Source organism: Colletotrichum godetiae (genome assembly GCF_030913485.1).
Source record: "Colletotrichum godetiae strain CBS 193.32 chromosome Unknown BDP55scaffold_8, whole genome shotgun sequence".
Lineage (NCBI taxonomy): Eukaryota > Fungi > Ascomycota > Sordariomycetes > Glomerellales > Glomerellaceae > Colletotrichum > Colletotrichum godetiae.
Genome location: NW_026851256.1, coordinates 938,946 through 965,692, shown reverse-complemented (window position 1 = coordinate 965,692; position 26,747 = coordinate 938,946). Strand labels below are relative to the sequence as shown.

Genomic DNA, 26,747 nt, shown 5'->3' with positions numbered 1-26,747 from the left:
ATAATGCGGCAGTAGACGCCAGCAGGTGACTCGGCCAACGAGGGGGCCTTTCAGAACCTGGGCGCCGTGGCGGGTAGTGGACGGGATCGAAGTAAGCTTTTAACGCTTCGTCGATCCCGGAGAAGTCCTTGCGCGGGATGATTCGTTCCATCGCGCTTAATCTGGGGGCCTAAACGACTTTGAAGGGCCATAGAAACCAGGATGGCGGTTTCAGAACAAGGGACCGTTTCCGCACGAGTGTTGGCGGTCTGGACTGACTGACATTGCAGTGAAAGACTGGAGAATTCCTAGCCAGTCGAGAGCGAGATAATGGAAGCGAGCGAGTAGAAGAATTGGCGATGATCCAAAGATGTTTGTTTGTTGACGGTACAATGGCTAAGTCTTGCGACCATTAGGTCATCCCCATCATATCCGATGTACGAGATTTTTCGGGTAGCTGAGCCACCTCAACGCCCAAGAATGACAGGACCGACCGGTCTCGAACGCCATACGACAACGAACACGACGAATGCGACGAACACGACATGACCAAAGACGTCAGTTTCCGAAACCAAGCCTCAGTTTACAAACCCCGAAATATACTCTAGAGTCTGGCTAGGAGTAGAGAATTCGATCTCTGTAAGATAAAAACCCGCGAGCCCGTGGGGCTATGTTGGTTGAGATGGATACTTTCGTACAGGTGATGAACGGCAGCACAGAAGATCATTGTTCTAGAAGACATTTTCAGGGTTCGCTCGGTTTCGGTTTCCTCGATACTCTCCGGCCCCGTGGCTAGTGGGCTCGCGCCACGAAAAATGCTTAGCTAGCGCCCCACGATTGTAGATGAGCTGATTTCCCTTGAGCGCACGTCCTTGCCGGTAGAATGGGACATTGGCCCGTTTTATGCCCTCGATGGACCTCGTTTGGGATATAACTCGGCGAGGAGGAATGCAGCCTTACAGATAGTAGTCTGTAACGCCCCCGGAAAGGTTATGGCTACCATCAGGTACGAAGGGAAAAGGGGAGGGATGGCAAGTGTGCCTTGCTGCCGGGCTGACAGCCGTCAAGAAAGATTTGGATTGATGGACACAGGGGACCGGGTAGTAGCGGGAGCTTAGGGTTCATGGAGGTAAAGGGGTATGGCAAGGCCCCGTCGTGCCCGTTAACCCCGGAAGCCTAACACAAATCTCGTCGAGTATTGGGTGGTGCTGGCCCCCGGGATCACGACGTGACGACGTGGGCACTGGCCAAGACGGGAGGATAATTTTGGGAGGAACCTTGGTAGGAACCTTGGTGACGGAATGCTATGCTGCCACACTGACTTATGTCATCTGCGCTGAGTGGTTAAGCGGCGCAGATGATCCCAGTGATACACGTATTGACTGTGTTGCGTTGCCCACCCAATACATGTATCTAGGTATGCAACTCCACGCAACGCATGCCGACGTTGATGGAGGCTTGGTGGAGGAATTGACGTCTCGATGCCGTGGCTCTTGGCCACATGAGTGATATTCAGGTCTGCACGTCTACAGATACCTCCTAGTTCGTAGTAGTTTCCTATCAGTGCTTCCAACGGGCAGGATCAGAAGCCCCCAACCCAACGTGGATCGTCACTTAGCGAACATGGATCTCGAGGGAGAGGTCCAATCTTTATTAGAGTGCCGCCCCTCTTGTGGTACCCCTGAGCCTGAGCCTGAGCCACCACCACCACTGGCACCACATAGGAAGTATGCTTCGGCCTGATGATAGCTTAGACGAAACGTAACCGTACACGCCGACACACCACTCTTGCTTCTTTACAACCTCCTGCCCATCCCCTCCCTTCAATCTTTACACTCGAGAGTCAACAACAGGCTAGGCTCCAATAGGAACGGCCAGAATACGGCCTTGTTCGTTTCACTTTCTCCACGCACACCCCATTCCAGATCCGTACGAGCCGCTATGTTATTGTGTTTCTGACGCACCCGCCCGTGCTCCGGCTTGACTCGTCAGCAAGGCGCAGTTTGGGGCCAGCTTTTCTTCAATACCCGCCCCGGCGCTGCCCAGCACGGGACGGGGCAGACTCACTCCCAGTCACTCCGAGATTCCCAAGAGCCATCTTCCCCGTCTGGTCACTGCTTCGCTCGCGTTTCCTTCACGATATAACTCGAGTGGCTTGCTCCGCGCTTCGTTCCTGGGCGGGTGTTCAAAACCGGCCCCATTTGGAATTGAACTTAACTACGGCTTCATCGCGCGCCAGCAAAAAGCTTCCTCCCCAACGACAGACAGGACCATAGATACCCATCGCATCACCACTACTCGTACTCACCCCATCTTACGCTACCGCCGATACACACGAAGCTATTACCTCGGCCGTTCCGCTGCAGAAAACACCACAGACCATCTCCGGCCCCGGCGCCCATCTCCCCGACTTGCCTCTCCTCTTTCAGTCCCAACCCATTTGCCATTCTCCATCCACTAACCAACCATCCATCCATCCTCACAACCCCACATATTCGCTTTCGGTCTCCTCGACTTGCTGGTTGACTTCCAACGACACACCAAACGATCGTTGTCTACTGTACCTTTGGCGGACCGCGCCGCTCTTGAAGTGAAGGAGAGCCACATCTTGCTGACATCTCGTCATTGGCACTCACCCGATTCGTCAGATTGCCGACTCTTTCCCCTGCCCATTGCACTCATCAGATTTCTGTAGCAAGGGGGCTTGAGGTCTAGGTGTACCCAAAGTCGTGAGGGTTCTCTCATCTGGCAGCCAAAAGGCACTTCGCTCGCCTGTCTGGGGTCCAGCCTGCCCACTCTTCATCGGACGCGAGGTTGGGGAAGTTACGGCAGCTGTTGCCCCTTTGCGCAAATCTAAGATAACAGCCAACACCGAGAAGGAAGAGTGAAAGGGCTGCTTATCCCGCTTGCTGCAAGATGCCGCGCCTAGGGTACAAGAAGTCTCGCGGTGGCTGTGCAAGGTGTAAACAGCGTCGTGTAAAAGTACTTACAACCCTTCATCCACACACATACACATGCACAATCATCACCTCTCTGCCATTCACAAACCATCTCGTATTCCGAACGCGGCCCGGCTGACACTTCTTAACCCAGTGCGATGAGAACAAGCCGTGTGGCGCCTGTATCAGGCACAACACCCAGTGCAGTCTCCTCGAGGGCTCAGTGGACGGTTCAGGGTCCGGTGACAACATGAGCTGGGAGCCGACATCCAATTCTAACGCGGCGGAACTCTCAAGAGTGCCGAGTTTTCAACGGAGAAGCTCGTCGCGTAAGGGATCCAGTGGCAGCCGCAAGATGCAAACGCCATCAATCAGCCCGATAGACCACTCGTTGACGCCGCCGAGTCTGCTCGAGGCCACCCTTAACCTACCGGCAGACTTCGTCAGCGACCGGGGCTCATCTATCGGAAATAGGCGGTCCTCTATCGCCGCCTCGAGCCCCGACCCTTTTCCCTACTTTGTCAAGTTTTCAACCGAACCCGTGGAACCGGTTCATTTGAGCAAGTGGATCACAGATCTTGAGCTGATGCACCAGTACTCCACGGCCACCAGTCTCACGATGCCCAGGTCGTCGGACGTGAGCAGTATCTGGCAGTTTGAGGTACCGAAGCTCGGTCTGACGTACATGTTCCTGATGCACGAGATCCTCGCCATCGGTGCTTTACATCTCGGGTATCTCCACCCGGAGCAGCGCGAATCTTACGCCTTGCATGCCTCACAACATCAGAGTGATGCGATAGCTGGCATGCGAGAGTCACTCATGAATATCACGACTGAAAACTGTCACGCTCTGTTCGCGGCGTCTTCATTACTGCTGCTCAACGCATACTCTACATTCCCGTATCAAAGAGGAGCGCCCCACTCACAAGAGGCGCCAACTGTCGACGATGTTCTCGACGTCTTCCTACTTGTGAGAGGAATGAGCCACATTTTATCATCATTCCAACCATCTATCCAGGCAGGGCCTTTTAGGCACTTCTTCACAGAGGTGGTAACCCCCGCGACTACACCATTGCTGGAGGCAGTCACACAGCATCTCGAGAATCTTCAAATAAGTTTAAAGACATCCAGCGCCGACGAACCAACCAAAGCCATCGTCAGCAAGGAGATCGACGTGTTTCTCGGGTGGATCATGCACGCCGTTGAGACAACGGCGTTTCCGGAGCTGCGGGTGGCCTTGACATGGCCCATCAACCTCACCGAGGAGTATCTACAGCTACTCCGGAACCGCGATCCTGCGGCGCTGACTCTGTTGGCTTACTACTCGGTCGTAGTCCGCTCGACGGAAGCTACCACGTGGTTTATGCAGGGATGGGGCATCAACTCGGCGCGGGCGATAGTATCAGACTTAGATCCAGAGTGGAAAGAGTTGGTCAAATGGCCATTGGCTTTCATAAGCGACAGAAGTATACAACTTTAGTTATCATCTAAACAAATCAAAGAACAAAACATTTAGACTACCCCATTCCGCTCATCCCTTGAACTGCCTTGCTAGAGATGCCAATACTCTTCGGAATTCAGAGCAGACACTCATGGCTAGTACGATGAGAGCCACGACATCCCGCGTGCGACAAATCCACGCCGAAGCTTCTTGGGGTTGCTGGGACACAAACGTCAACTGTCAGCTTTTTCGATGCCGTCTGCCCGGATAACCGTCCATGTACGTCTGTTAGGCTTGAAAGTCTAACGAGCCGATCAACAATAATCTAAGGATTTCGGCCGAGCGGCGGCAGAGCGCAATGCGGGCTTCAACGGCCCGGAGATTTCTTGGCGACTACACTTCGTTCGACCTACCTACTTAGGATAGAGGCCATTAGCATTGAAGGTAAGGCATATTCAACTACAGAAGCTACTAGGGACACAAATGAGCTGTAGAGTCAGAGTGTGAGCGATCTGAAACAATCAAAACAGGAACAGACGGGTAGTACCTCAAACCCCGAAACCGAAACCGAGGTGGGTGCACTGGTCTGGTGCTAGGTGTGCTAGTGGGGTTGTTGCGATCGAAGCTTAAGTGATCCGACCTAGCTACGCTCCGCTCCGGCTTTATGAACATTACCTAGCGTAAAGTGGGAATGGTAAGGCTGATTATGACTCTGCCGCCAGTTTAAACACTGCTTGACGCGCTGCTTAAGCCGTTACTACCGTCCGTCATAGCCTTTGTCCACGGAGAATTCGTCGGTAGCTAGGGGTCCCCTATGACATTGGTTCCTAGCTTTCCTTCAGCAGAAGGCCACATGATGGCCATGACGTTGAAAGGGATAAAAGCTTAAAGACGCTTATTGACGCCGGGGCGGCAATTACCGGATGAAGAAGAAGTCTAGACGCCCAGCGCGTGGAGTTGCGATTATGGAAGGCGAATTGCATCTTCCTTGACTGGCCAAATTGACCATTCTTAGCTCCCTCGACCCTGCGATCATGCCGACAGATTCTCACGATGGCAAACGTGCCAAGTCGTCTTCGGAATTTCCGTGCCTATCTATGTTTTGGCTTGGGCAGGAGAGTATCGCGAGACGATTACGCGAAGCGCGCTGCGCGCCCATGGTCCCGATGAGCTGTTTGTTTCCCCTTCCCGTGGCCCATTCCAGTATCATCTTCGGTCTAACCTAGATCTTGGGATTTTAGATTCGGTCTCTCGAGGGATCTTATTGCCACTGCTAACATGTCGATTTCACCTTTTGGTATAGGCACAGACGATGAGACGAATGCTGAACCTTGTATTACGATTCACGAGACCTCTAGACGAACAGACGATGACGGACGCACATTTCATGATACAGACATCATAACGAAGGCCCAATAAACGCGAGTATGTTTTGGACTTCGATTATTGGAAGCTCTCAATATAGTACGAGATCAGTTTTCGATCGCAAATTGTTCAACTATGTACGAGAACTGTTGATTCGATCAAGCCCAGGTGTCAAAGAAGCGGACAGCCTGGAAGAAAGCTTCCTCTTTGCCAAACTTCTGCCTAGGGTCCGAAATGTTGGCGCGAACACCGAATCCGTGCGAGGTACCGCCATACACAGCAAGAGAGAAGGGCTGGCCAGTCTCACCGAGCAGGGCCTCGACCTCGGCACGACGAGCGGGTGTCATAAGGTTGTCAGTTTCTGCAGCGATACTGTCAATGATAAAGAATGATACAGGCAGGCCATTGGCATGCAGGGGTGGCAGGGTGAAAACGTACCGGCGGCAGCGACACTCGCGGGACCGGTGATGGCCGTGATCTCCTCGTCAGTGAGTAGACTCGGGTGCGCGGCAAAACCGACGTCGGCGCCCTTGCCCTCAGCGAGGACACGGAACGTGTAGCGGCCTCCGAAGCAGTATCCCGTGACGGCCACCTTGCTCACGCCGAGCTCCTCGCGCAGGTACTTGATGGAGTTGGCGATAATCGGGTCAGTGACATTGGGCCCGTGCTGCGCAAGGAATGCCGTCGTATTGAAGCCGGGGATGTTGATGTCGTTCGGGGCCGGGCTGCCGTTGAACAGGTCCGGCGCGACGGAGATGTAACCGGCGCGAGCGAAGCTGTCGGAAAGCCTATTCATTCACGTTAGCAGTTGGTACCTTGGCATTGCCATGCAGAGACGCATGGTTGAAGACGGGCAAACTCACAGCTTGTTTTGCGCGAGCTGAATGCCGAAAACGTCGGTCAGGTACAGAACTCCAACAGTCCTGTTACCACGCGTGCTCGGCTTGGTGACATATTGGGTCACTGCATGTGGATCGCGTCAGTTTGTGTGCGCCTGAAAGACATCTCGATAAGAATAGACTCACGCCCATTGTATCTGACCTCCTCGCCAATTGGGGTACCAGTATGGGCAATGGCGGAAACGTCGGCAACGGGGCACTTCTTAGCAGCATTGGTAAGAGATGCGAAGCCCAGAAGGGCTGCGACGATAGTCTTGCTGAGCATCTTGAAGGTTTTGACCTGTAGGTTTCTCGATCACAGAACACAATGGACGGATACCGGATGGAAACAATCATAGAATGGGATGGGATAGCCCAACATCTTTTTAAGATTTAAGCTTCTCCTCGTTCTACGCGTCTACTAATGATTACAAATAAGCTAGATCGGAACCTATTTCTTGGATGGCCACTCAGACGGAGATACGGTGGTGGTATCTTGGAGATATCCATTGCCAAGACGGTAGGCATGGCGCAAGACCCTGGAAGACGTCATCCAATCCTCTACCCGTGTGCTCCGCGTCTCCGCAAACACACCGTGAACGCTGAAGGATGGAGAGTTGCCGGGGCGAGGAGAAGGTTCCAGTCTGGGCCCAAGGAGGAAGCCGAGTTCTTCCTTCTCCGCTCCAGAAAAGTGCGCCAATCATTGTGCTCTGTGCCCCTGTTTCGAGGTGGCTTTATTTGCTTATTTAATGTTCAAATGCAACGCCGATGGACGTGATGATCCTTGGATTCTGCCAGGGCCAAGCGGTGCGGCAACGGGAAATGAGCATCGTTTAGGACGGTTGCCGTCGTGAAATGAGGGGTCCGCGTGGGGCAATTGCGACTTATCAATGGCCGGTTCGCTGCCGAATCGGCCAAAAACTTCGATGATGAGCTTTTATTACTTGTACTTAGTAAGGTTTCAGTGAGGGTATTTGTTCATCAGACTCGGTCAAACTCATCAAGCCCGTCAACCTCTCAATGACGTAGGCCAGGATGGCCGTAATTCTCTTCTAACATCCGTTATGCTGCCTCTCAACTCTTTGGACACTAAGCCTGGCTAGGTTCTATTCAACCTTCTCCTCAGACAAATCCTAAAAGACCCTCCGTCGTAAACAGCTTGGCGCAAAGTGTTAAAACCGCCCCGACCATGCAAACGATGCCGCCAAAGATGGAAATTTGGTCATAACCGTGGTACCGATTGAGCAACGCACCGCTGACCGGCGGCCCAATCAACACAGCCATTGATGCGAATGCGATACCCATTCCCATGTAGGTTCCGATATCCTTTGGTGTCTTTGGGCAGAGGGTGAAAACCACGGACCCTCCTGAGATGATGGCGCCAGAGGTGAGACCATACGCTGCAGCAAAGCCGATGATTCCAGCCTCAGTCACGGCTTTGGGCCAACAGAGAATCGAAATGGCTGTCAACAATCCCGCAGTGAACAGAATGTTGATGCGACCAAATTTGTCGCCCAGGACGCCGGGGATAATGCGGCCAGGGATCGAGGCGCCGTTGATGACGGCCACCAGATAAGACGCCAATGAAGGACTCAAGCCATGATCGATACCGAATGTGGGCAAGTAAAAGAAGGGAATGAACATACCCACAAACATGAGGCATACGCCACCAGTGAGGCACAGGAACAGCGACTGTCGAAAAGCCTTCCAGATGAAAAATTGGCTCCGTCGCGGGGGAAGACGGGCCCTCACCGCGACGGACGAGAATAAGAGAAACGGCATCATGATGAACCCGCAGATGCGAACGGCCCACCCGAATCCCAGCCTGTCCAGCAGCTCTGAGAGCACGATAGGAAACACGACTGCACCCAGCGACGAGCCAGCGATGGCGAGGCCCATGGCTGCTCCTCTTCTCCTTTTGAAGTATTGAGGCGTGGCGGCCATTGCGGGGAACATGATCAACCCGTTTGATATGCCGCTGAGCACACCCTGAGCGAGCATGAACTGCCAGTATTCGTTACATAAGCTCGTCATCATGACTGAGAAGATGTATACTATCGCGGCGGGACGAATGACCTAGTCACGATTAGAATCTCCTCGAGAACGACTCAAAGAAGCCAGTGCCTTGCGTTCCACTCACCCATGCGCCATAGCGGTCAAATATTGGTCCTCCGATCGCTCCGGAAGCAAATACCAAGAATGCCTGTATTGATCCGATCCACGATATGTCGTCTGGCGTATGATCCGAAAGCTGATGTCGCGCGTAATATGCTTGGAAGACGCCAAACGAGTTGGTGTACCCCAGCGAGCAGAATAGGATGGCCGCGGTGCCGGCCGCCACAAGCCATGCTCGCGTACCGCCTTCCGGGAAGTCATCTTCAGCCGACTGAGTGACCTTTTCTTGTTTTTCCTGTTCTCCTGGTCTTCCTTGGTCTGTTGATGGTGTCGACTTGCTCTTCTCCGACTCGGCGCGCGACTGTTGAAGCACTTCCCCGCGACCCTCGCCGGAATTGCCTCTCGATGGCCCACCCTCGACGATATCCTTCACTTCGCCCTTGGTCTCTGTTGGTTCGTTCATGGTTGCGTTGCTCTCAGAGAACTCTGTGTCTGACAGAAATTCAGTAAGCTTGGATCAGCTCATCCTTATCCTGGTCAGAATTGAGGCGCGTCGCGGACTATTGAATACTACCAAGACGTCCGCCCCTCGGGACCGACTGCCCGCGGCCACCGTCACGAGATGCCTACCCGTGAGGCATACATGAACCTTTGAAAACTTCGCAGCGTGTGGGCTCCATTTCTGCAGCTTGGCAGCTACTCGGGAGGAACGTGCCAGTCCGAGCCATTGGGACTTCGCCGATCGACCTGCTTGACTGCGGCTACGGCACGGCCGAAAGCGCACGTGCGCCGGCGAGCTTCCGGAGGCTCATTTGTTTACAGTGAGTTTGAGAAGACGCAGCCCAGCCCGACGGGAGCCCCGTTGAAGGTGGATGAGGTCTCGCAGGGCCGTGGCATCTGCAAGCTTGCTGGGGCTCATCGCGTTGGCTGGAGACGTTTGAGGGGTGACGATGACTTCATGGTTGGCAGATGACATAGCCTCTCTATGCATTAGGTTCATGACGCTATCGAACGTCCACAACCAACGTCGTCTGATCACCAAGTGGTAAGTGCTGTGCAGCTTTCTCAAACAGCACGTAGCGTACTTGGATCGACGCCAAGGGGAAGCGAATGCGGTTCTCGATACTGCAGCTCCTGTCGATCAATAGTCTCCGACGCAGGCTGTACGTCTACCCTTGCACGTTTACCCGTGTCATCAACCCCGATAACCTTAAATCAATGAAGGCATTCGTCTGTGAACACCCGGAATTACAACACCGCTTGTTGCCCAACTGATGCCCCTCATTACTCAATCAGTGAGTTGATATACCGGTTTCCCATACACGTGACATTCATCAAGAGCTCTCGTCTGATGACCACAACGAGGTTCTTTCTAAGTCCACCGCGTCGGCTTGGGACTTCGCCGCAACTTTTCAAACCTTCCAAATATCATGGGCAACCGCCACGTTATGTTGATCAAGGGTTTTGGAGACATGAAGAGCTCTTCAACAACCGTGATGCTGCTCCGCACAGATTGTGATCGCGTCAAGGTCCTGCCTTACCAAATGGCGGACGCAGTCTGTGTGCTTGACGGACTTCAGAGTATGGGTCTAAGTTACCTTGTCTTTCCGAGGGGGTTTGGTGAGGCAAGGTGCATGTTTCTACGCGTGTAAACAGCTTGAGACTACGCTCTGGTGGACTCGGATCAACTACGATAGCCTCCGCTGATCTCCATCCGTCCAACCGAACTTCCTAATCTAAATCGATTCCGACGTTGGTTCGTCTGAGGTCTTGTCACTGCCCTGCTTGCCAAGCCGGGTGAATCTCTAGATCGAACACATATGCTATACGTTAGGTGCCACAGTTTCTCGGACTGCGCCGTTGGTTCCCGAACGAGCTGTTTGGCGGTAGAAGTCGTCCAGTCGACGTTTCTCTTTTGGTGAGAAGACCAGCTTCAACTACAAGACTTCCACAGTCTGTTCTCTGAACCACTCAATCCTCCAACGACTTAGACTGAATGTAGGGAAAGTCTGGGGGGAGCGGAGCTGACGTTTGGTACTGTATGCATCATCTGAGCCGAGCCTTCGTCAGACATGGAAAGACTTCGTGAACATAAGACGTTTCATGTCCTGTTTCTGGGCCGCACTCCGGCTACCATATCTTTCTTCTACAATCTCAATATGGCTGTCTCTGAGGCTGCTGACAACTTCTCGTTACACGATTATCTGTGAGGCATCGCCAGCACACATTGAAGTTGCCACTTGACAACCTGTCGTTCCATGGTTTCGTCTGTTGGCAAGTACATGTAGTTTGCACAATGCAACAGAAAATGCGTTACATGCAGATATTGGAACGATCCTCATCAACGGCAAAACCGCACATGACAAACCCCTTAATATGGAAGAATGCATCTTGAACGGAGCTTCAACCTCCGTGAACCGTGATGTTTTCCCGTTTACCCCGCTACAATGCCAGTAGGTGATGACTATTTAGCCCCGGCTCCCCTGCGACTGCTGCACGCCGAGACTCGCGCCCAGACTCACCCCGCAGATCCCCCAGACGCCCTCTTCGGCACAAACTTTGAGCCAAGAGCGTATGGAACCACGCAGCATCTTCCGCCTTTAAGCTGTCAGAAACGTTATGGATAACAGCTTAGCTTTCGATAACACCAGCTGTGGCTCTCTGTCTGAAGGCATAGTTTGCATGATACTTGTCAGCACTGTTCTCCTGAAATTCCCGCTGGTTCCGTCTATGCAACCCAGAACCAGACCTTAAGGATAGTTGCCAAGAAAGCTCACGAAGTGAGTAATACCTCGCCGTAGTATGGCGCATCATGCCTGATATTTTCAACTTACTGACCCTGAATTGCGTAGTCTTGAGAGCCCGAATTCTGGGAGGGCTTTGTCAGAAGAAAGAAGCCTCCAAATATCAACATGAATTTGTCACTCACTGCCTACAGCTAAGGTAGGAAAACCAATGAGCCGCTTGGCGCCGATGGAATTCGATCTCACGCTGGGGGAACATAGCCGCCTCGAGCTTCACTATCGACGCAAGTCTCCCAGGCCGTTTCTCGAGCTCCGATACGGACAAGGGAGCCCTGCCGGACCAGTTCGGACGGTAGACTAGCGAAAGCCGAAGACAGACACGATCGGCAAGGCACCACGGCCGTTCCTGACGACCTTTCCTGATATCAACCCGTGCATCCCGGAGCTATTTGCTCACTCCTGCCGTCGCCGAGATCTTGGCTCTTGCAAGCATGACTTGTCTCTTCATCCCCCGGCCACCACATCCCGTTGATTATCGAACAAACGACCAATGAAGCAAATCACCTCCCTGCTTACAAGACCTTGGCAGTTATTTGATACATGGGTTTCTCCGGCTCGAGAGGCCTCAGGGCCGCGACCCATGGGACCCTTTCCTTGCAACAAGCGCTCAACTGTTGACCGTTCTGGAAGTGGGGTCTGTGTTGCCGGCGGGAATTTCGTCCCGTTCAACTCTTGGAAGAGTTGGACGACAAGGTATAATGCGACCCAAGGTCACATGGGACTCTTTCGAGCAAAGATATTGTCCTTGCGAGTGTTGGCAATGTAACAGTCCGATCCCTTTCGTCGGCTGTCGACAAGTGGTAGAGCCTTGGTCACGGAACTGGACGCAATGTTGCCGGAATCCGGGACGCTTAGGAGAAGCTCTTCGGGGAGCCTCATTCCGCAATCGTGAAAGACAGAAGACCTCTGGACGAAGACAAGAGCATAAATAGTGAGGAGTAAGCCTCCGTGTTCAGCTGAAGTTCAAAGTAGGCTTCTCACAACCTACCTTCAGCATTCACCTGCTAACTCAGAAGACAATCTTCCAGTCTCAGTGGTTTCTTTCACGATGAAGTACACTCTCTCAGCACTTTCCATGCTGGCCATGGCTGTGGCCCAGCAGGTCGGCACAGAGCAGGCTGAGACTCACCCCAAGCTCAGCTGGCAAAGATGTACTTCTGGATCTTGCTCCAACGTCAACGCCGAGGTCGTCATCGACGCCAACTGGCGCTGGGTTCATGGTGTTGGGTAAGTTACATTGCTGGTTTATGTCTTTTCTTGAGGTGATTATCGACAGCACTCGCTAACATCTTCTTCCAGCGGATATCAGAACTGCTATGACGGAAACTCGTGGACCGGCCTGTGCACGACTGGAGACAGCTGCGCCCAGACTTGTGCTGTTGAGGGAGCCGAGTACGGCGGCACCTACGGCGTCTCAACGAGCGGTAATGCCTTGACCTTGAAGTTCGTCCAGGAGCACCAGTACGGCAAGAACATTGGTTCTCGCATGTACCTCATGAATGGTGACAGCAAGTACCAGACCTTCCAGCTCCTGAACAACGAGTTCGCCTTCGACGTCGACTTGTCCAGCGTCGAGTGCGGCATGAACAGCGCTCTGTACTTCGTTGCGATGAAGGAGGACGGCGGTCTCTCGTCGGAGCCTAACAACAAGGCTGGAGCCAAGTATGGTACTGGTTACTGCGATGCTCAATGCGCTCGCGACCTCAAGTTCATTGGTGGCAAGGTAAACTTCAACACCCCGTGCCAGACAAGCAGAGACATTGCGACTAATAGTCACGACGAACAGGGTAATGTTGTAGGATGGGAACCTTCTGAAACCGACGACAGTGCTGGTGTCGGTAACATGGGTGCCTGCTGCGCCGAGATTGACGTCTGGTAAGATGCCTGTACCGGTTCTCACTCGAGAGTCGCTCAAATCCTGATTATTTCATAGGGAATCCAACGCCTATGCCTACGCTCTGACTCCTCACCCTTGCGAAAACAACAACTATCACGTCTGCGAGGGTTCCAACTGCGGCGGCACCTACTCAGAGGATCGCTACGGCGGCGGCTGCGATGCGAACGGTTGCGACTACAACCCGTACCGCATGGGCAACCCTGACTTCTACGGCCCCGGAAAGACCATTGACACCACGAAGAAGTTCACCGTCATTACCCGCTTCGCCCCCGATCGCATGTACCAGGTCTTCATCCAGGACGGCAACACCATCGAAGTCCCCGGCGCCAAGTGGGAGGGTGTCCCCGAGACTTCGGAGATCACGCCCGAGTACTGCGAGCGCCAGTTCGCTGTCTTCAACGAGCGAGACCGCTTCAACGAGGTCGGCGGATACCCCCAACTCAACGCTGCGCTCAACATCCCCATGACGCTTGTGATGTCCATCTGGAGCGACGTGAGTGTTTCCTCCCATCACACATGCATCCTCCAGCCTTAGAAATAGCTGACGCGACGTGATAGCACTACGCCAACATGCTCTGGCTCGACTCCACCTACCCTCCCGAGAGGGCCGGAGAGCCCGGTACCGAGCGTGGACCTTGTGCCCCGACTTCGGGTGTCCCTGCCGAGGTCATCGAGCAGTTTCCCAACTCGCAGGTTGTCTGGTCCAACATCCGCTTCGGTCCTATCGGCAGCACTTATGCTGTCTAAGAGACCTGAAAAGGGAAGACTGAAACTGGTCCGAGAACGCGGTTCACCTCGAGAGTGTCTCCGGACGTATACTGAGTGGCGCACATCTCGTTTTCCTCTTGTATATAACTTCTCTTCTTCCATGGTCGGCACCATCTTTTCAGCCCGACTTTGTCCCATAGACTCGGGCTCAAATACACATATCCGCACTAGCCAATACACCAAACACGTGCTCCTAGTATTCGTCTTGTGCTCCGAAGGCAAGGGAACTTGTCGGAATGCAGCCCATCGAGGACTTGTTGCTAGGAGTATCGGATAATCGTATGCGTATCCGCAATCAGTTGTGTTTTCCACGATTGTGTTAGGCACACAGCCTTTTCTAATTACCGTTCAGGTAGAAGGAGAAAAGCTTGTCTTTGGCTATTAAAAGTATCAAATCCACCTTCCAGCTGAGTCATTATGCCGGCAGGTATCCGTAGTGTAGTCAAAACATGGGCCCTAAATGGCAGCGGGGAGTATCGGAGAATCGTGGTAACAGCATCGATGAGTCGTTGACGTTTGCGTTTTATGTTCGCTGGTCGATTCGCAGGCTCGGATACTGACAGAGTTCGTCTCGGCGTCGGCTCAGTTCGGCTCGGTGGTAATCTGCTACCGCATCGATTCTCGGTCGGAGGAGCCAGAATCGTAGCTGATAGAAGAGAGTCCCTAGACAGCGAGGGTGATCAACTTCTATCTATTCGTACACTGTAGGGCAGATGAACAGTAATCCCACGTCCTGACTCAGTACAATCATGGCAGACTCCGAATTAAAAGCGAGCGTCCGCGTACGGATAGAGTGTTGTCGGATAGAGATTTGTATGTATGGACTCCTATGGGTCGGAGGTCGTGCATAGGAGAGATATGGGACGATTAGCCAAGGCATTTATTCGCGATTGGGCAAGTCGAACAGTTGAGTGTCATGAATGCACCGACGTGACGAACCAGCCTCTGGCTGTAGCTCAACAGGAGAGCGAGAGCGAACTGCTCTAAACAGGGATAGCCCAGACACTGTCCGTCTCTTGGTTGGTCAGTAGGAAGAGACAAACGTCAGTTTGCGGACGCTAATGCAGGCTGCTGACACGCTAAAATCTGGGTAGAGATCAAACAGGGGCTTTAAATCCGTCCGAATACACTCCAGTCTAGGAGAATGCTTCGCCTCACCGATGACAACGGCCAGATAGGTTCTGGATTAGCAATCCATCAAGAAGATAGCAATTCACAAAAAGGACAGAACATAAGGACCAAATTGATCCTCAATCTCAGTTCTCAGCTATTTGCAAATGTCCTCAGGTTTTTGAAAGTACAAGAGAAAGATTGTAAGCAACTTCGACTATGCTCTGATGATGAGACTATCCGCACAAACTAGGCCTGAGTCAGTAGGAGTCCCCACCATCTAAAAAGGCATCGACACCGATTCGACGATTTAGGTTACGACCTTGTGGCACCATCCCTGGGACTTAGACGGTGGAAGGCCGTCAGCAGGCTGCATATAGTCCTCTTGAGGACCAGTCTCATCTCTCCTCGAGCCTTGTCGTCATCCGTTTGTCAAAGAACGACCAGATCTTCGGAGCTGCTGACTGCTGACGCGCCTGAATCTCTACTACCTCCATTGGCGCCTTTATGACCAATGTCTTTCGAGGATATTTTTCCAAATTTAGAAGCAACGGCAACAATGGAGATGTGTTTCAGTCCAGGCCCGGCGATTCCTGCCGGGACGGTCATCCCTGTGGTTGCAAATCCTCGTCTGGCGGAACTACGAGACCCTTCGGAGGATTGGACTGGAGTTACGAGTACGGCGGAGAGACGGAAATTGCAAAACCGGCTGAACCAAAGAGCGCGAAGTGAGTCCACCTCTGTACCCTCCGCTGACGTCTACTTTATGAATTCGTTTAAGGATAGTAGCATCCAGCAGACAGCTAACTGTAACACGCGTATTATAAGGGCGACGAGCACAGAAGAAACTCGGCAAACATTCTCCATCAGACAGAAGTCCATCCTCCGAAGTGGACTCCGACCCATCAACAGCCCTGGTGAAAAAGGAGTTGCGTTCGCCGACGAACGAAAACACCCAGACGGCCCTGGCAGCCATCGTCGCAGGGAAGATCGGAAATGTTCCCCAAGACATTTGCCTCCTGGGAAAGAAAGGCATGCCAGCCATGCTAGAAAAGTTCGCCGAGAATGCCTACGACGACTACATGCGTGGCCGGCCCTGTACAGACTACCTAACAACCCTCGTCCGCGTCAACGTCTTCCACGCCTTTGTCCGCAACGCCCACGCCCTCAACTTCGACGCAGGGTGGCTGACCTACGACTCCATCTCCCCCTTCAACAAGTCCGGGCCCGGCTTGGGTCTCGCCACGACGACCACAACGTGTCCGTCCAACATGCTGCCCACAGCGCTACAACTATCCGTCGAACATCACCCGTGGATCGACTTCTTCCCCCAACCCCGCATGCGAGACAACTTTCTCCGTGTCGTGGCCGAGCACGGTGAGGACTACGTCGACGAGGACGAAATGTGCCGGGACGTGGTCGATGTGGGCGCGGGTGCGGGAGTTGAGGACGCGGCGCTTATCGTTTGGGGGGAGCCGTGGGATCCGCGGGGCTGGGAGGCCACGGAACCGTTTCTCCGGAAATGGGGCTGGCTGCTGGACGGCTGCACTGAAATGCTCGAAGGGACAAACTACTGGAGGGAGAAAAGGGGCCTACGGAAACTCAAATTCAACTGATGCAAATCCTTGCACAAAACAACAGTCCCTCCGCCCGTGTCGAACACAACAAAACATGGGACCTGATGATCAGAAAGGCAAATGACCATGTATCAGTGTTACTCTGACGTCGTTTGACGAGGTATCTACTGGCTTTACCATCACGAGCTCTTACTCTTCTCCTGATCTAGAATCCCCATCAACTCGACAAAGTACGGGAGAAATGCCTCGCATTCGACCCTGAAGCCTTCATGGGCACCCGCGACGTCGACTTTCGGACACCCTAGAATCTTCGCCTGCTCATCAACCGCCTGGGCATACCACGCCTCTCTGCTCCGAATGCCCCTCATCAACCCGATACTCGTTCCGTTCTCCTTGATGCGATACAAACTCGGCAGATAGCCCAGCAAGACGGTAAACTCGTTAGCCCAGTGGTTCGGGGGATTCATCGGATCCGATGGCCCCGTCCGAGGTACACCTTCGTCGAAATAGCCGATCAGCCTAGAGCTGAACTCCTTCTGCGCAGCATCGACCCCCGAAGCCTCATATATCTCAAGACAATTGTACAAAAACTCGAAGACCTCGGTGGCGTTCGGCAGTAGCATGAAGGTCGGAGCTTCGTGGGAGATGATGTGCTCGACCATGTCAGGGTAGTCGATGGCGAATTGGAACGCGAGGAGACCACCCATACTACTTCCGAAAAGAGTGGCTTTGTCGAAGCCGAGGGTCACGATGATGGCGCGTATATCTCTAGCTTGCTGTGGTGGATGAAGCCTCTTGTTCACCTTAGCTTGACTCGCTGACATTTGTCGGCGGTCAAAGGTGGCGCAGGTATATCTATCCGACAGAGCGGCGATGATTGTGTCGTATTGCCGTCCATGGCCGTTGCCTCCGGGGATGAACACGATGAGCGGGCCTTTGCCTTGTGACCAGTAGTGAATATCGCAGTCATCGATGTGAAGGACTGCACGGGTTGGGTTAAACTCCATTGCCATCGTCGTGGTTGTCCCGGAGTCTCATGTAGGTAGTCAGAGATAACTTTAGGTTCAACTGGAAATGGCACTGGGCTTGATAGATTAGGTACTTGAGACACAATTATATAGACGAACACCTAGCTATATAAAGTGTTCGCGAAGGAACAAAGACCGCATCTGATGATGTCCAGTTCTGAAAGGCGTGATCAAACATTAGCGGCCGTTTGATGACCCGGCTTACAGAATCGCGATTAGAAATCCAAAGGACGCGTTCTCTGCCTGCAAGGCGGTGATCCTGTCAGCATAGCTAGATTAACCGGATCAATCGGAAAGAATGGTGGATGTTACGGGCCGGATCTCCTACAGTAAGCTGACGAAAAGGCGCAGGTGATTGGAGGCAACGATGACCTTTGAATCCGGACCCGGGCCCCAACAAACAACGGAAACCGGACCGGCGTTCGGCCCCACATCGACGCATCCGCGATTTTGGCAGTGGTAATGACTCAATTACCTACTACCTGGCTTAGCTATCTCATGACGATTAATTTCCAAAAGGACTTCCCACGGAGAACAATGAATGCAGCAGATATCGATGGATCCTCTCGAGCAACCCAGATGTTTACTCTCGCGACTCCCAAAACCCTCGGCAAGTCTCGGTAGCGATTGTGTCACTAGTTGTGGCACGCAGCAATGGGCATATGAAGTGGGTTAAAGTGGCTTGAAGTAACCCGTCTGGAATGAGCACATGAGAGCAGTCTATATACTAAGTGAATGTGATATCCACGTGAGAAAGCCCGTGGCAAGATGCTTGCCAAGTGCTGATGCCATTCCTGTTTCGTGACAGATTGCTGACATAGCAACTGTCGTATCGATCACAACCACGAGGAATTGAGTGACGATAACTTGCAGCGCAGAAGTCATGGGGTTTACCATTGCAGTCGCTCGGGCAGTCAATGGCTGTTGTACAGGCTCATATGCTCCTTATAGGATAAGTAAGTATCGTGAAGCCTGAGCCACCCCTTTTTGTCGTAACTTCCTCTTGATACCGATCGATCTGTATCAGAATATTTTATCTACGTATCCACGGGTATCTTAGACATTCAACTAAAAGTGTGGCCATTGCTGTTAGCTCGGTATATCAAAGTCTAGTTTTTCAATCTCTTTACGCGGCCACTGCAGGAAATCTAAGTACGGAGCATCCAGATTCGACGCCACGCCTCGTAAAATGTGATCGGCCCAGCCGCGCATGTACCACAGCCACTCGAGTGTCTTGACCAGCACGGCAAAATGGCCCAGCAATAGCAACGCGATGCTCTTTTTCTCCTTGAGACACTGCACGAAGTCGTCGTCGGTGCGGTAAATGCAAGCCATGATCACCTCCATCTTACCCTCCGATGCGGTAATGGGCTCCGCAGTTGTTCCAAAAGTTTGTTGGAAGGCGATGGATACGTAATCCATCATCTTCCTATAAGCTGCTTCGTCGCCATCTGCAGAATCGGAAATAAGTTGCGTGACGCGTCTTAGGGCAGGTTCCCATGTAATCAGTCGTGACCCTCTGGAGCTCGGAGATGGCACTGACACTTGACCTGACAAAGAAGATGGGTCTTCGCTAAGTGGAGAGTCCTCTCCAGACGGCATGGGACCGAGGACGCCCGAGAAGATGGCCTCGAAACCAACCGTCTCGATAACGAGCCTGACGCCTCTGAGCAGCCCGAACCAGGCCACCTCAACGCCGTCCGATACGATGAGCAGATTTCCTGGCGCGGGACCGCGAGCGAAGCTACAAGAGCAGACGAGAGTGGTGGCGATATAGAGGACGCTGGCAGTGTCGCGGCCGAGGCGGGGCATAATCTCCATAGTCTGGCGCAGGCCGGTCTCGTAGTGTTTGTCTGCCAGGCCTCGGTACCTCGCACACTCGTCTAATTTGATGGTAGCTAGATGGAACGCGGACACGGCAAGAAGGAGGTGGAGGACGGAGTGGTTCTCAAAGGCGAGCAGAGGCACTTTTTGACGCCAGAGGGTTGCGTCGCCGTGGTCTAGGGCCGGGCAGGTGAGAAAGTGGTGCAGCAGGGCGAGGTCGTCTACAGTCCAAATCCATGGAGCAAGCCCATTAGGGGAGACTCCCAGCAGTAGAGATTTCGCAGCGGTTGATGTGCTGCTACATGGCGAAGAAGCGTGGCTCGGGGTGTCAGATGATGAAGCTGCTGAGGGGTGAAGGCGCCGGTTTGGTCTGGTATAATAGCCATCGCGAGGCGTATTGTGTCGGCCCTCATTGGCCGTCGGCTTGTGTAAAGGAGACAGGCGATTAAAGGCATCATGAGAGGTATAAGCTTGAGTGTCCGAGTCTGAACTTGGTGTTGAGCGCTCGAAGCTGCAGTTGTGTAGGGCTTTTGAGCACTGCCCGCACTTAGGCTTGGCTTCGTCACACTGTGCTAGTCGGTTAGCGTTTTAGGCATGTATTTAAGATGGTGATCTTGCCTTGATCCTGCGCTTCTTGCACATCTCACAGCCATTCCGCGACTTTTTATGCGGCCGGCGCTTCACGATGTGGCATGTTTCGCAAGTGCAGCTCGGATCGGCATGCGTGGCCTGCGGAGGGCCGCCACCCGGCATTTGGTCAGGTACTAGTAGCTTGATAAAGGACGGTCAAGTGGTATCAGACTTCCTGCGTCTAGATGATGGCTTAAAGACGGTGCGTTAAGTTGACGATGGTAACCGCAGATGGGAGGGGTTGAGGTGGTCAAATTACGAAGAGGAATTCGAGACAAAACGAGAAAGACAAAATTCAAATAGGGACGGAGGCCTACGAGGTGGGGGGAACTGACCAATCACCAATGAGCAGTGACTTGATCATCTCTTGCTCCGATTCGGTCCGTCTTGTTTAATCCAACTAGCCTTGACTCATCTAGAGATACAATGTTACATATCTACGAGGAGTCCTATTCCTGAACTTCTTGGACCATCTGCATCTTCTTCACCGTTCACTCATCACCGCACATCAGTACTCATCGACCAGACGTTGCAGACCACCAGATTAAGAGCATGGCACTAAGGTGACATCTACAGGGAATGAAGTTAATTTACGAGAGATTCATTATCAAGGGTTGCTTCCGCGGCATCTCAGCACGGAAGACGTCTGAAGGAGTATAATAGTTTTACATGTAGAATGAGCTAGTCTCTCATCCTTCGCTGCAGAGCCTGTGCCGTGAGCCAGCTAAAGGAGACGGGATAGTTCCAGGCAATCTTTGCGAATAGTGACGAAGTGGCCCAGTGATGTCACAGCTTCATCCGGGGCGTGCAAGTTGACTGAAGTCAAGAGAACAGCCCCCCTTCCCCCCACCTCTAGTATTCTACCTAGCCACCAAATGGCATCAAGTTTACTCAAGACAAGACCAGCAAGTGGCCGCGTTCTTGCTCGCACAGCCGCTATCGAATCTCGCCTTTTGCGGATAAGGGCACAGCACCTGCTCCTGCGTCGATCCGTCCGGCAGCGTCACGGTCACCGGTGACGATTCGGGCTCAGTCCCGTTCTCGACCCAAGCCCGAAGCTCGCCGAAAATAGCCTCGGGCTGCCCTCCCTTGCCGCCCCAGCAGTGCTCGAGGCCGGGGACGCGGTAGTACTTGTAAAAGGATGTGATATTGCCTTCGACTACGTTGGCGACGGTGTTGTAGTAGCGGAGGGTACCACCCGGGGAGATGCTCTGATCGGCCTTCGAGATGTTAGCTCAGTACACTGCGTGGCATTTGTATGGGAATTAGGAGATGATGGATGTACTTACGAGTCCGTGGTAGGTGATAATCTTGCCCCCTGCTTTCTTGAAGTCGGTTAGATCCGTCTCGTCGGTCTCCATGTTGGAAGCAAAGACCAGCTTGGCAGCGCGGTGGATCGTGTCAAAGGTTCTGTCCGTAATGTTGGGCACCGTCGCGTTGGGGTCTTTGGCGACAAAAGCCTGCCAGGCAAACGCAACGTTGGCTTCGCCGGCGCTGCTCTGGCAGACTTTACCGGTGCACTCTGTCGGTGCGATGATGGAAAGGTCGCTGCCCATCTCGTACCCGTCGTATATGAACCTCCCAGTGGAGGAACGGGGACCGGTCCAGGAGGCGTTGGCTACATTGGCAGCAGCTTGGCTGATTTCGAGCGTCGAGTTAGTTTGAGAGCACTGGAACGACTTTCCAACTTGTGCAGTTACGTTGAAGTTTGCTCTGCAGGCCTCGGGATCACTGATGAGGCCGTCCTTGACACCGTCTAGCTCGTCGCAAGTGGAAATGGCCAGGGCGGTGAGCGCGTCAAGTTCGCAACCGAGCGGAAACTGCTGCGTCTTGAGCATATAGTAGCTCGGCCAGATCGAGTTAAGGTAGAACTCGGCCCAGTTGATAGCGGGGGCGGCCGACATGATGCCATCATAAGCGTCCGGGTATTGCTGCGCCAGCTTGAGGCCCTGGCGGCCGCCCTGGGAGCAGGCGTTCCAGTAGGAGCGCGTGGGGGGCTTGCCGTAGAAACTCTCGATGAGCTGTTTCGTCATGACGGCCTGTTGCGAGAAATATTGGTCAGCATCTTGGTTTGAAACGTGTAGTGTTCATGTTGTTGATCAAGAAAACCAGCGCACCTCATCATTCAGGGAGACCTGACCAAAGTTCTGAAGGGCGTTGGTGTCCAGGCTTCCCGGGCTCTTAAGTAGCCAGTCGATGGGATTCGTGGTAGTAGGAATTCCGGCGTCGGTGGTGACGGTCGCATAGCCGTTGGCGACGGCGTTGATCATGGCGGCGTAGCTGAGAATGAAGCGGCCGGGGTTCCAGCCGCCGCCGCCAACGGCCTGCAGAATTCCATTGTAGCGATCCACGGTCGGTAGCCAGGCCTCGGCGGTGAGGGAGTCATTCTGCCCTGGGTGCGTGTATGTGACGGTCACATTGCAGAAGGTGGCGTTCTCGACGTTGAGGGCCGGCTGGGAGTAGGTCCATCCCTTTGGCACGTCGAAGCTGTAGTTTTCGACGAGGTTGGCTTGCACAGCGAGGATACTGGCACCTAGGAGTGTTGGATTCCCGAATGTCGCACTTACGCAGCGACTTGCGTTGACGGCGAGGGACATGATGGCGGGATGAGGTAGGAAGAATGGAGTTTTGCTAAGAAGGTTGCCAAAGGAATATGGCTGTCAGGGAAGAACAGAACAACAACCACGGATGCTCTACCTTATAAAGCAGTGGGCTGGCACTGATGGCGGCACTACTTGGGAAGTGACTTCATAGTGAGGCCTCACGATCGCGGAGATTAAGAATTCGCTTCCTGCTCACGGCAACGTCGTAGACTCATCGACCTGAAGGATAGAGGGTCTACTGAAAGGAAATCAGTTCTCGCATTGGTTCAGCAGATGATGGATCGGGACTAACACGCGCACCTGGAGCGACTTGACCATGACCACTTCGCTTCTTGTTGACCATCATGCCGTCAAGTCTGGTTTATCTGAGGCCTGACGACAACTTTCACAGCCACCACTCCGGGGTCGCCGCAGCTAGAGGTGGGACTCTCCATTAAATGTTGCTTGATGCTGGGTCCCGGCACCTCAAATCCTTTCTCGAAGATGCAAAGAATGCGTCTGCGTCGGGGCGATACCCGAATGAGTTCGAGATTGGACTTTGAGTTGTAATTCACGGACCCACGTGACTAAACGACAGGGGTCGTATTCTATACGACCCCTGCACTTTGATCGTCGGACGCTAATGGAATCTGCGACTTGCAAGTATCACTCCGTAAGTAGATGACACTAATATTGCACTATCCACTTGTGGTCAAGACTCGAAGACACCATGATCCATCACTGGTGACGTTCGCGCTCTTCGTCCTCTTAGACACAAAAATCCACCACGCATTTTAACCGAGTTGCGGTTCTACGAGAGTTGAATTTGGTGGGTCCACACTTTCGAGAGCGGAAAGCCTCGTGATGGGGCGGCTCAGTTGGCTGGATCAGCGAACCCGTTAAAACGCAAAAGCAAAAGTCTGCATACATCTCGGACCTTGCCGCTCAGCACGGAAACGATGCGACAGTGACCATATCGATGAGTCCACTAAATTTTCGTACAGAGGAACGGATCAGTCTTGGCTCGTTCACGCTGGCACATTTACCGCATGACGACTTTCAGGACTAGGTTGTCCCGGATAGGGGTCGATAAAAACGGGCTTTTTTTCAAATCAAACTGGGTTTTCGTACCGGAGCATTGTTGTCTCGGAACACTAGTCCCGGAAGATTTGATGCCACCCGGGCTCGAAGACTTTGTCAAAAGGCTTGCGTTACTTTCCAACTGCTCGGAGTAGTCCAGATCACCCATGGATCTTGTGTCTAGTAGACAGACTACGGAAGTATTAGTCATGTCCTCAAATGTTTGTGGGCTTTCAAGGGTTAGCAGGGGCTTGCGCAGGGTTCAGAATAGACAAGATTCGGTTGCTATTTACCATCCTGATAACTAACTTGACCCTTTTTGGCTGTTTTGGGCAAGTCTCGGCTTTCGCCCCCAACTCGTTTGTGGTACGGGCCCTGCCAGCTGAAAGGGAGCTCTTTCGGCACATGCCTTGACAAGGACACCTTTGCTACTGCCACATATTCTCCTAGTTGCGCGGACCCGGCAATGGCTTGTTAGATATTGCACGTGGAACTGAAGGCGCTTTGTGTTAAACGACGTTGAGGCCAACGGCTTAGGTGGTTTGAGACTCCAGCCTATCGGCACAATTATGATATAAAGCCAGGACGCAGGAACCCCTTGGTAGAATCTTGAATGAAATCAGGCAGTCTTTCCAATTTGTAATATTTTCTTCGCTCTGTCACGGCTGTTGGTAGTGTTTTGTTTTCTGTAAAGCCAAACAACTAGGCAAGCAGCTCTCTTTTCCCAACGTTTACAGCCTCTTCAATCATTCTTTTGCTCTTGTTTTCACCTCATCCCGTCTTTCAGAATCGAACGCGGGGGTACCGAGTTGGCTATATCAAGAACGCACCATCCAACTAGATCGATATCTAGAGAGCCTGTCTACTCTTACTATCTGCTAGTGCAACCTCGCTCACTCGCTCACGATGCCGAACCAAGAATGGCAAAGCGATCTCATGGATTGCAGCCCATGCGGCACCTGCATGATGGCCTCATTCCTTCCGTGTATGGGTACGTCAACGAGCTCTACCCAGCCCCCCGACTTTACATCACTAAGAATCTATCTCGTTGCTGACCGATGCACTCCTGATGTCCCACGTCAGTCTTTGGCAAAACCTCTGAGCGCATGCGCGACCCCAGCCTCTCGGACTACTCGCCCATCAACGGAGACTGCTTCATGATCTCGGCCCTCGGTTCGATCGGTCTAGGCTGGTTGTAAGTTACATGTTGAACCGGCGCCGCTTTGTCTCTTTGTTCTCAAAGCAGCGACCACGTTCTATTACAGTCTGCTGACTCTATCTTTCTGTCCAGGTTCCTCATGAATAAGCGCGGCGATATCAGGAAAAAATTTCACATTGAGGGAAGTACGTGCGGGGACTGCTGCGTGTCGTTTTGGTGTCCCTGCTGTGTGCTCATTCAGCATGAGAACGAGGTGGAGGGGCGGACCGATTATGGACCGATCAATACCGGGTATCAGTCGCAAGCGCAGAATATGGAGATGAAGTAGACGCGCAGTCTTACGTTTCGATTACTTGGCAAGGTATAAGATTACAATAAATGTACTTTATCCGCCCGAGCGGCACAATTCTACCGTAGCTTTACTTCCATAACAGCATTCATTTTCCGGATTTCACATGTAGCCACCCGGAAGCTGTGAATTGAGGGAGAAGGATTCTCCATCATGGTATGGATTGACTCATGTTACTTGAAGCAGTCATGATTGAAGGAACCAAGCTACGTGAGAGGCTCTTAACCCTAGACGGTCCTGAAGGGGCGTTCAACAGCCTAAGTGCATCTATCTCGCCACGCTAGACATCTCGTATGCGACGCAGATGGCAGAAATGATAACCCCCTACAGTGACCCCTCTCTAATAAGGTGAAATCCAAGGTCTGCACCGCGTCGCCGCGCAGAAGCCGTTGCAGCACGGCCCGATATACTGCCCATTGGTACCATAGCACTCCCCATACGTCGGGACGCAGATACCGACACAGCTGACTCCGGTGACTGGCTGCGGCGGTCCGATTATGACTTGCTGAAGACCCTGTGGTGTAATGCCTCCGACTAGAGCCTTCTCACCGTTTGTGTAGAACGTGCACTGGGAGAGGGCGTTGTAGTCTGGCGCGTCAATGATGTTGACGGAGATGTCGTTGTCTGCGTGCTTGATCAGTACTTTGTCTTCTACTCCCAATGGGATGAAGAGTTCAATTTGGGGGAACTAACTGGTGGGATACACCTGTCCGTCGGCGGGGATCGTCATCTCGTAGGACGCGGGGCCACCGTGGAAGGTTAGGTGGACCGTTTGAGGAGCATCACGATCTTCGAGGGGATGAGAAAGGGAGGGGAGAATGAAAGAGATCGAAGTCAGAAGCACTGCAAACTTCATGATTATAATTCTGGTGTTAGAAAAAGTCTTAGATGGGGCTGAGTGCTTGGGTTGGTCTGAGATGGTAAAGCGATCAATAAGACTGACTACTCTGGGGTTTCATCATAGCTGGCGAGCCCTCACGAGCGTCTTTATACTCCTCCAGATACGCGATCCATCGCCCTGAACCATTTCCCCTCGACTTCGCGAGAAAACATGATGACCCGAATCTCCCTCGTGTAGGTCATCCCAGCACCTACGCTGCTGTACGATCAGCACTCGTCCTCCCACAATCGACAATGGCCCGTCTTCGGGCATGACACCTGTACGACGAATACGAACTCACATGGTCTACGCCTCGAGAGGTATTTTCGTCCCTTGCCAGTT

At 52.9% G+C, this 26,747-nt stretch overlaps 10 protein-coding genes across 10 annotated transcripts; 4 read left to right on the top strand and 6 right to left on the bottom strand.

Moving 5' to 3' along the window:
* Window positions 1–2,985: 2,985 nt before the first annotated feature.
* BDP55DRAFT_653578 (uncharacterized protein) lies at window positions 2,986–4,443 on the top strand. Its single transcript, XM_060574201.1, has one exon. It carries the CDS (start codon window positions 3,169–3,171, stop codon window positions 4,396–4,398), a length of 1,230 nt encoding a protein of 409 aa, XP_060433295.1. The 5' UTR covers window positions 2,986–3,168; the 3' UTR covers window positions 4,399–4,443.
* A 1,439-nt stretch (window positions 4,444–5,882) lies between these two features.
* On the bottom strand, window positions 5,883–6,888 carry BDP55DRAFT_725748 (dienelactone hydrolase; the record flags this gene model as incomplete). The annotated part of the gene is made up of 4 exons (XM_060579048.1): window positions 5,883–6,085; window positions 6,163–6,512; window positions 6,588–6,687; window positions 6,750–6,888. 4 exons carry the CDS (start codon window positions 6,886–6,888, stop codon window positions 5,883–5,885), a joined length of 792 nt encoding a protein of 263 aa, XP_060433294.1.
* Window positions 6,889–7,393: 505 nt separating this feature from the next.
* BDP55DRAFT_653574 (major facilitator superfamily domain-containing protein) lies at window positions 7,394–8,862 on the bottom strand. Its single transcript, XM_060574200.1, has one exon. The coding sequence runs from the start codon at window positions 8,637–8,639 to the stop codon at window positions 7,725–7,727; it is 915 nt and encodes a 304-aa protein (XP_060433293.1). The 5' UTR covers window positions 8,640–8,862; the 3' UTR covers window positions 7,394–7,724.
* A 3,707-nt stretch (window positions 8,863–12,569) lies between these two features.
* BDP55DRAFT_712686 (family 7 glycosyl hydrolase) lies at window positions 12,570–14,525 on the top strand (the record flags this gene model as incomplete). Its single annotated transcript, XM_060578213.1, has 4 exons — window positions 12,570–12,748; window positions 12,821–13,396; window positions 13,455–13,911; window positions 13,977–14,525. 4 exons carry the CDS (start codon window positions 12,570–12,572, stop codon window positions 14,163–14,165), a joined length of 1,401 nt encoding a protein of 466 aa, XP_060433292.1. The 3' UTR covers window positions 14,166–14,525.
* Window positions 14,526–15,855: 1,330 nt separating this feature from the next.
* Window positions 15,856–16,912, top strand: BDP55DRAFT_545724 (uncharacterized protein; the record flags this gene model as incomplete). The annotated part of the gene is made up of 2 exons (XM_060568598.1): window positions 15,856–16,024; window positions 16,125–16,912. 2 exons carry the CDS (start codon window positions 15,856–15,858, stop codon window positions 16,910–16,912), a joined length of 957 nt encoding a protein of 318 aa, XP_060433291.1.
* Window positions 16,913–17,052: 140 nt separating this feature from the next.
* Window positions 17,053–17,880, bottom strand: BDP55DRAFT_545867 (acetyltransferase/esterase; the record flags this gene model as incomplete). The annotated part of the gene is made up of 1 exon (XM_060568608.1): window positions 17,053–17,880. The coding sequence occupies one exon, from the start codon at window positions 17,878–17,880 to the stop codon at window positions 17,053–17,055; it is 828 nt and encodes a 275-aa protein (XP_060433290.1).
* Window positions 17,881–18,589: 709 nt separating this feature from the next.
* On the bottom strand, window positions 18,590–20,602 carry BDP55DRAFT_653565 (uncharacterized protein). The gene is made up of 2 exons (XM_060574199.1): window positions 20,344–20,602; window positions 18,590–20,292 (listed from the first exon to the last, which is right to left on the bottom strand). Exons 1-2 carry the CDS (start codon window positions 20,476–20,478, stop codon window positions 18,991–18,993), a joined length of 1,437 nt encoding a protein of 478 aa, XP_060433289.1. The 5' UTR covers window positions 20,479–20,602; the 3' UTR covers window positions 18,590–18,990.
* Window positions 20,603–21,242: 640 nt separating this feature from the next.
* Window positions 21,243–22,952, bottom strand: BDP55DRAFT_628898 (Tannase/feruloyl esterase; the record flags this gene model as incomplete). The annotated part of the gene is made up of 3 exons (XM_060571955.1): window positions 21,243–21,575; window positions 21,645–22,394; window positions 22,473–22,952. 3 exons carry the CDS (start codon window positions 22,950–22,952, stop codon window positions 21,243–21,245), a joined length of 1,563 nt encoding a protein of 520 aa, XP_060433288.1.
* A 1,971-nt stretch (window positions 22,953–24,923) lies between these two features.
* On the top strand, window positions 24,924–25,504 carry BDP55DRAFT_628897 (PLAC8 family-domain-containing protein; the record flags this gene model as incomplete). The annotated part of the gene is made up of 3 exons (XM_060571954.1): window positions 24,924–25,008; window positions 25,101–25,212; window positions 25,309–25,504. The coding sequence occupies 3 exons, from the start codon at window positions 24,924–24,926 to the stop codon at window positions 25,502–25,504; spliced, it is 393 nt and encodes a 130-aa protein (XP_060433287.1).
* A 361-nt stretch (window positions 25,505–25,865) lies between these two features.
* BDP55DRAFT_546121 (uncharacterized protein) lies at window positions 25,866–26,381 on the bottom strand (the record flags this gene model as incomplete). The annotated part of the gene is made up of 2 exons (XM_060568628.1): window positions 25,866–26,149; window positions 26,219–26,381. The coding sequence occupies 2 exons, from the start codon at window positions 26,379–26,381 to the stop codon at window positions 25,866–25,868; spliced, it is 447 nt and encodes a 148-aa protein (XP_060433286.1).
* Window positions 26,382–26,747: the final 366 nt, after the last annotated feature.

Excerpts from the sequence above, each read along its gene's own strand:
- BDP55DRAFT_653578 (XM_060574201.1), top strand. The coding sequence starts at position 3,169 with ATGAGCTGGGAGCCGACATCCAATTCTAACGCGGCGGAACTCTCAAGA.
- BDP55DRAFT_653574 (XM_060574200.1), bottom strand. The coding sequence starts at position 8,639 with ATGATGACGAGCTTATGTAACGAATACTGGCAGTTCATGCTCGCTCAG.
- BDP55DRAFT_653565 (XM_060574199.1), bottom strand. The coding sequence starts at position 20,478 with ATGCCGGGTGGCGGCCCTCCGCAGGCCACGCATGCCGATCCGAGCTGC. Across the intron at positions 20,293-20,343 it reads GCAAGAAGCGCAGGATCAAG|TGTGACGAAGCCAAGCCTAA; the intron begins GCAAGATCACCA and ends CGACTAGCACAG.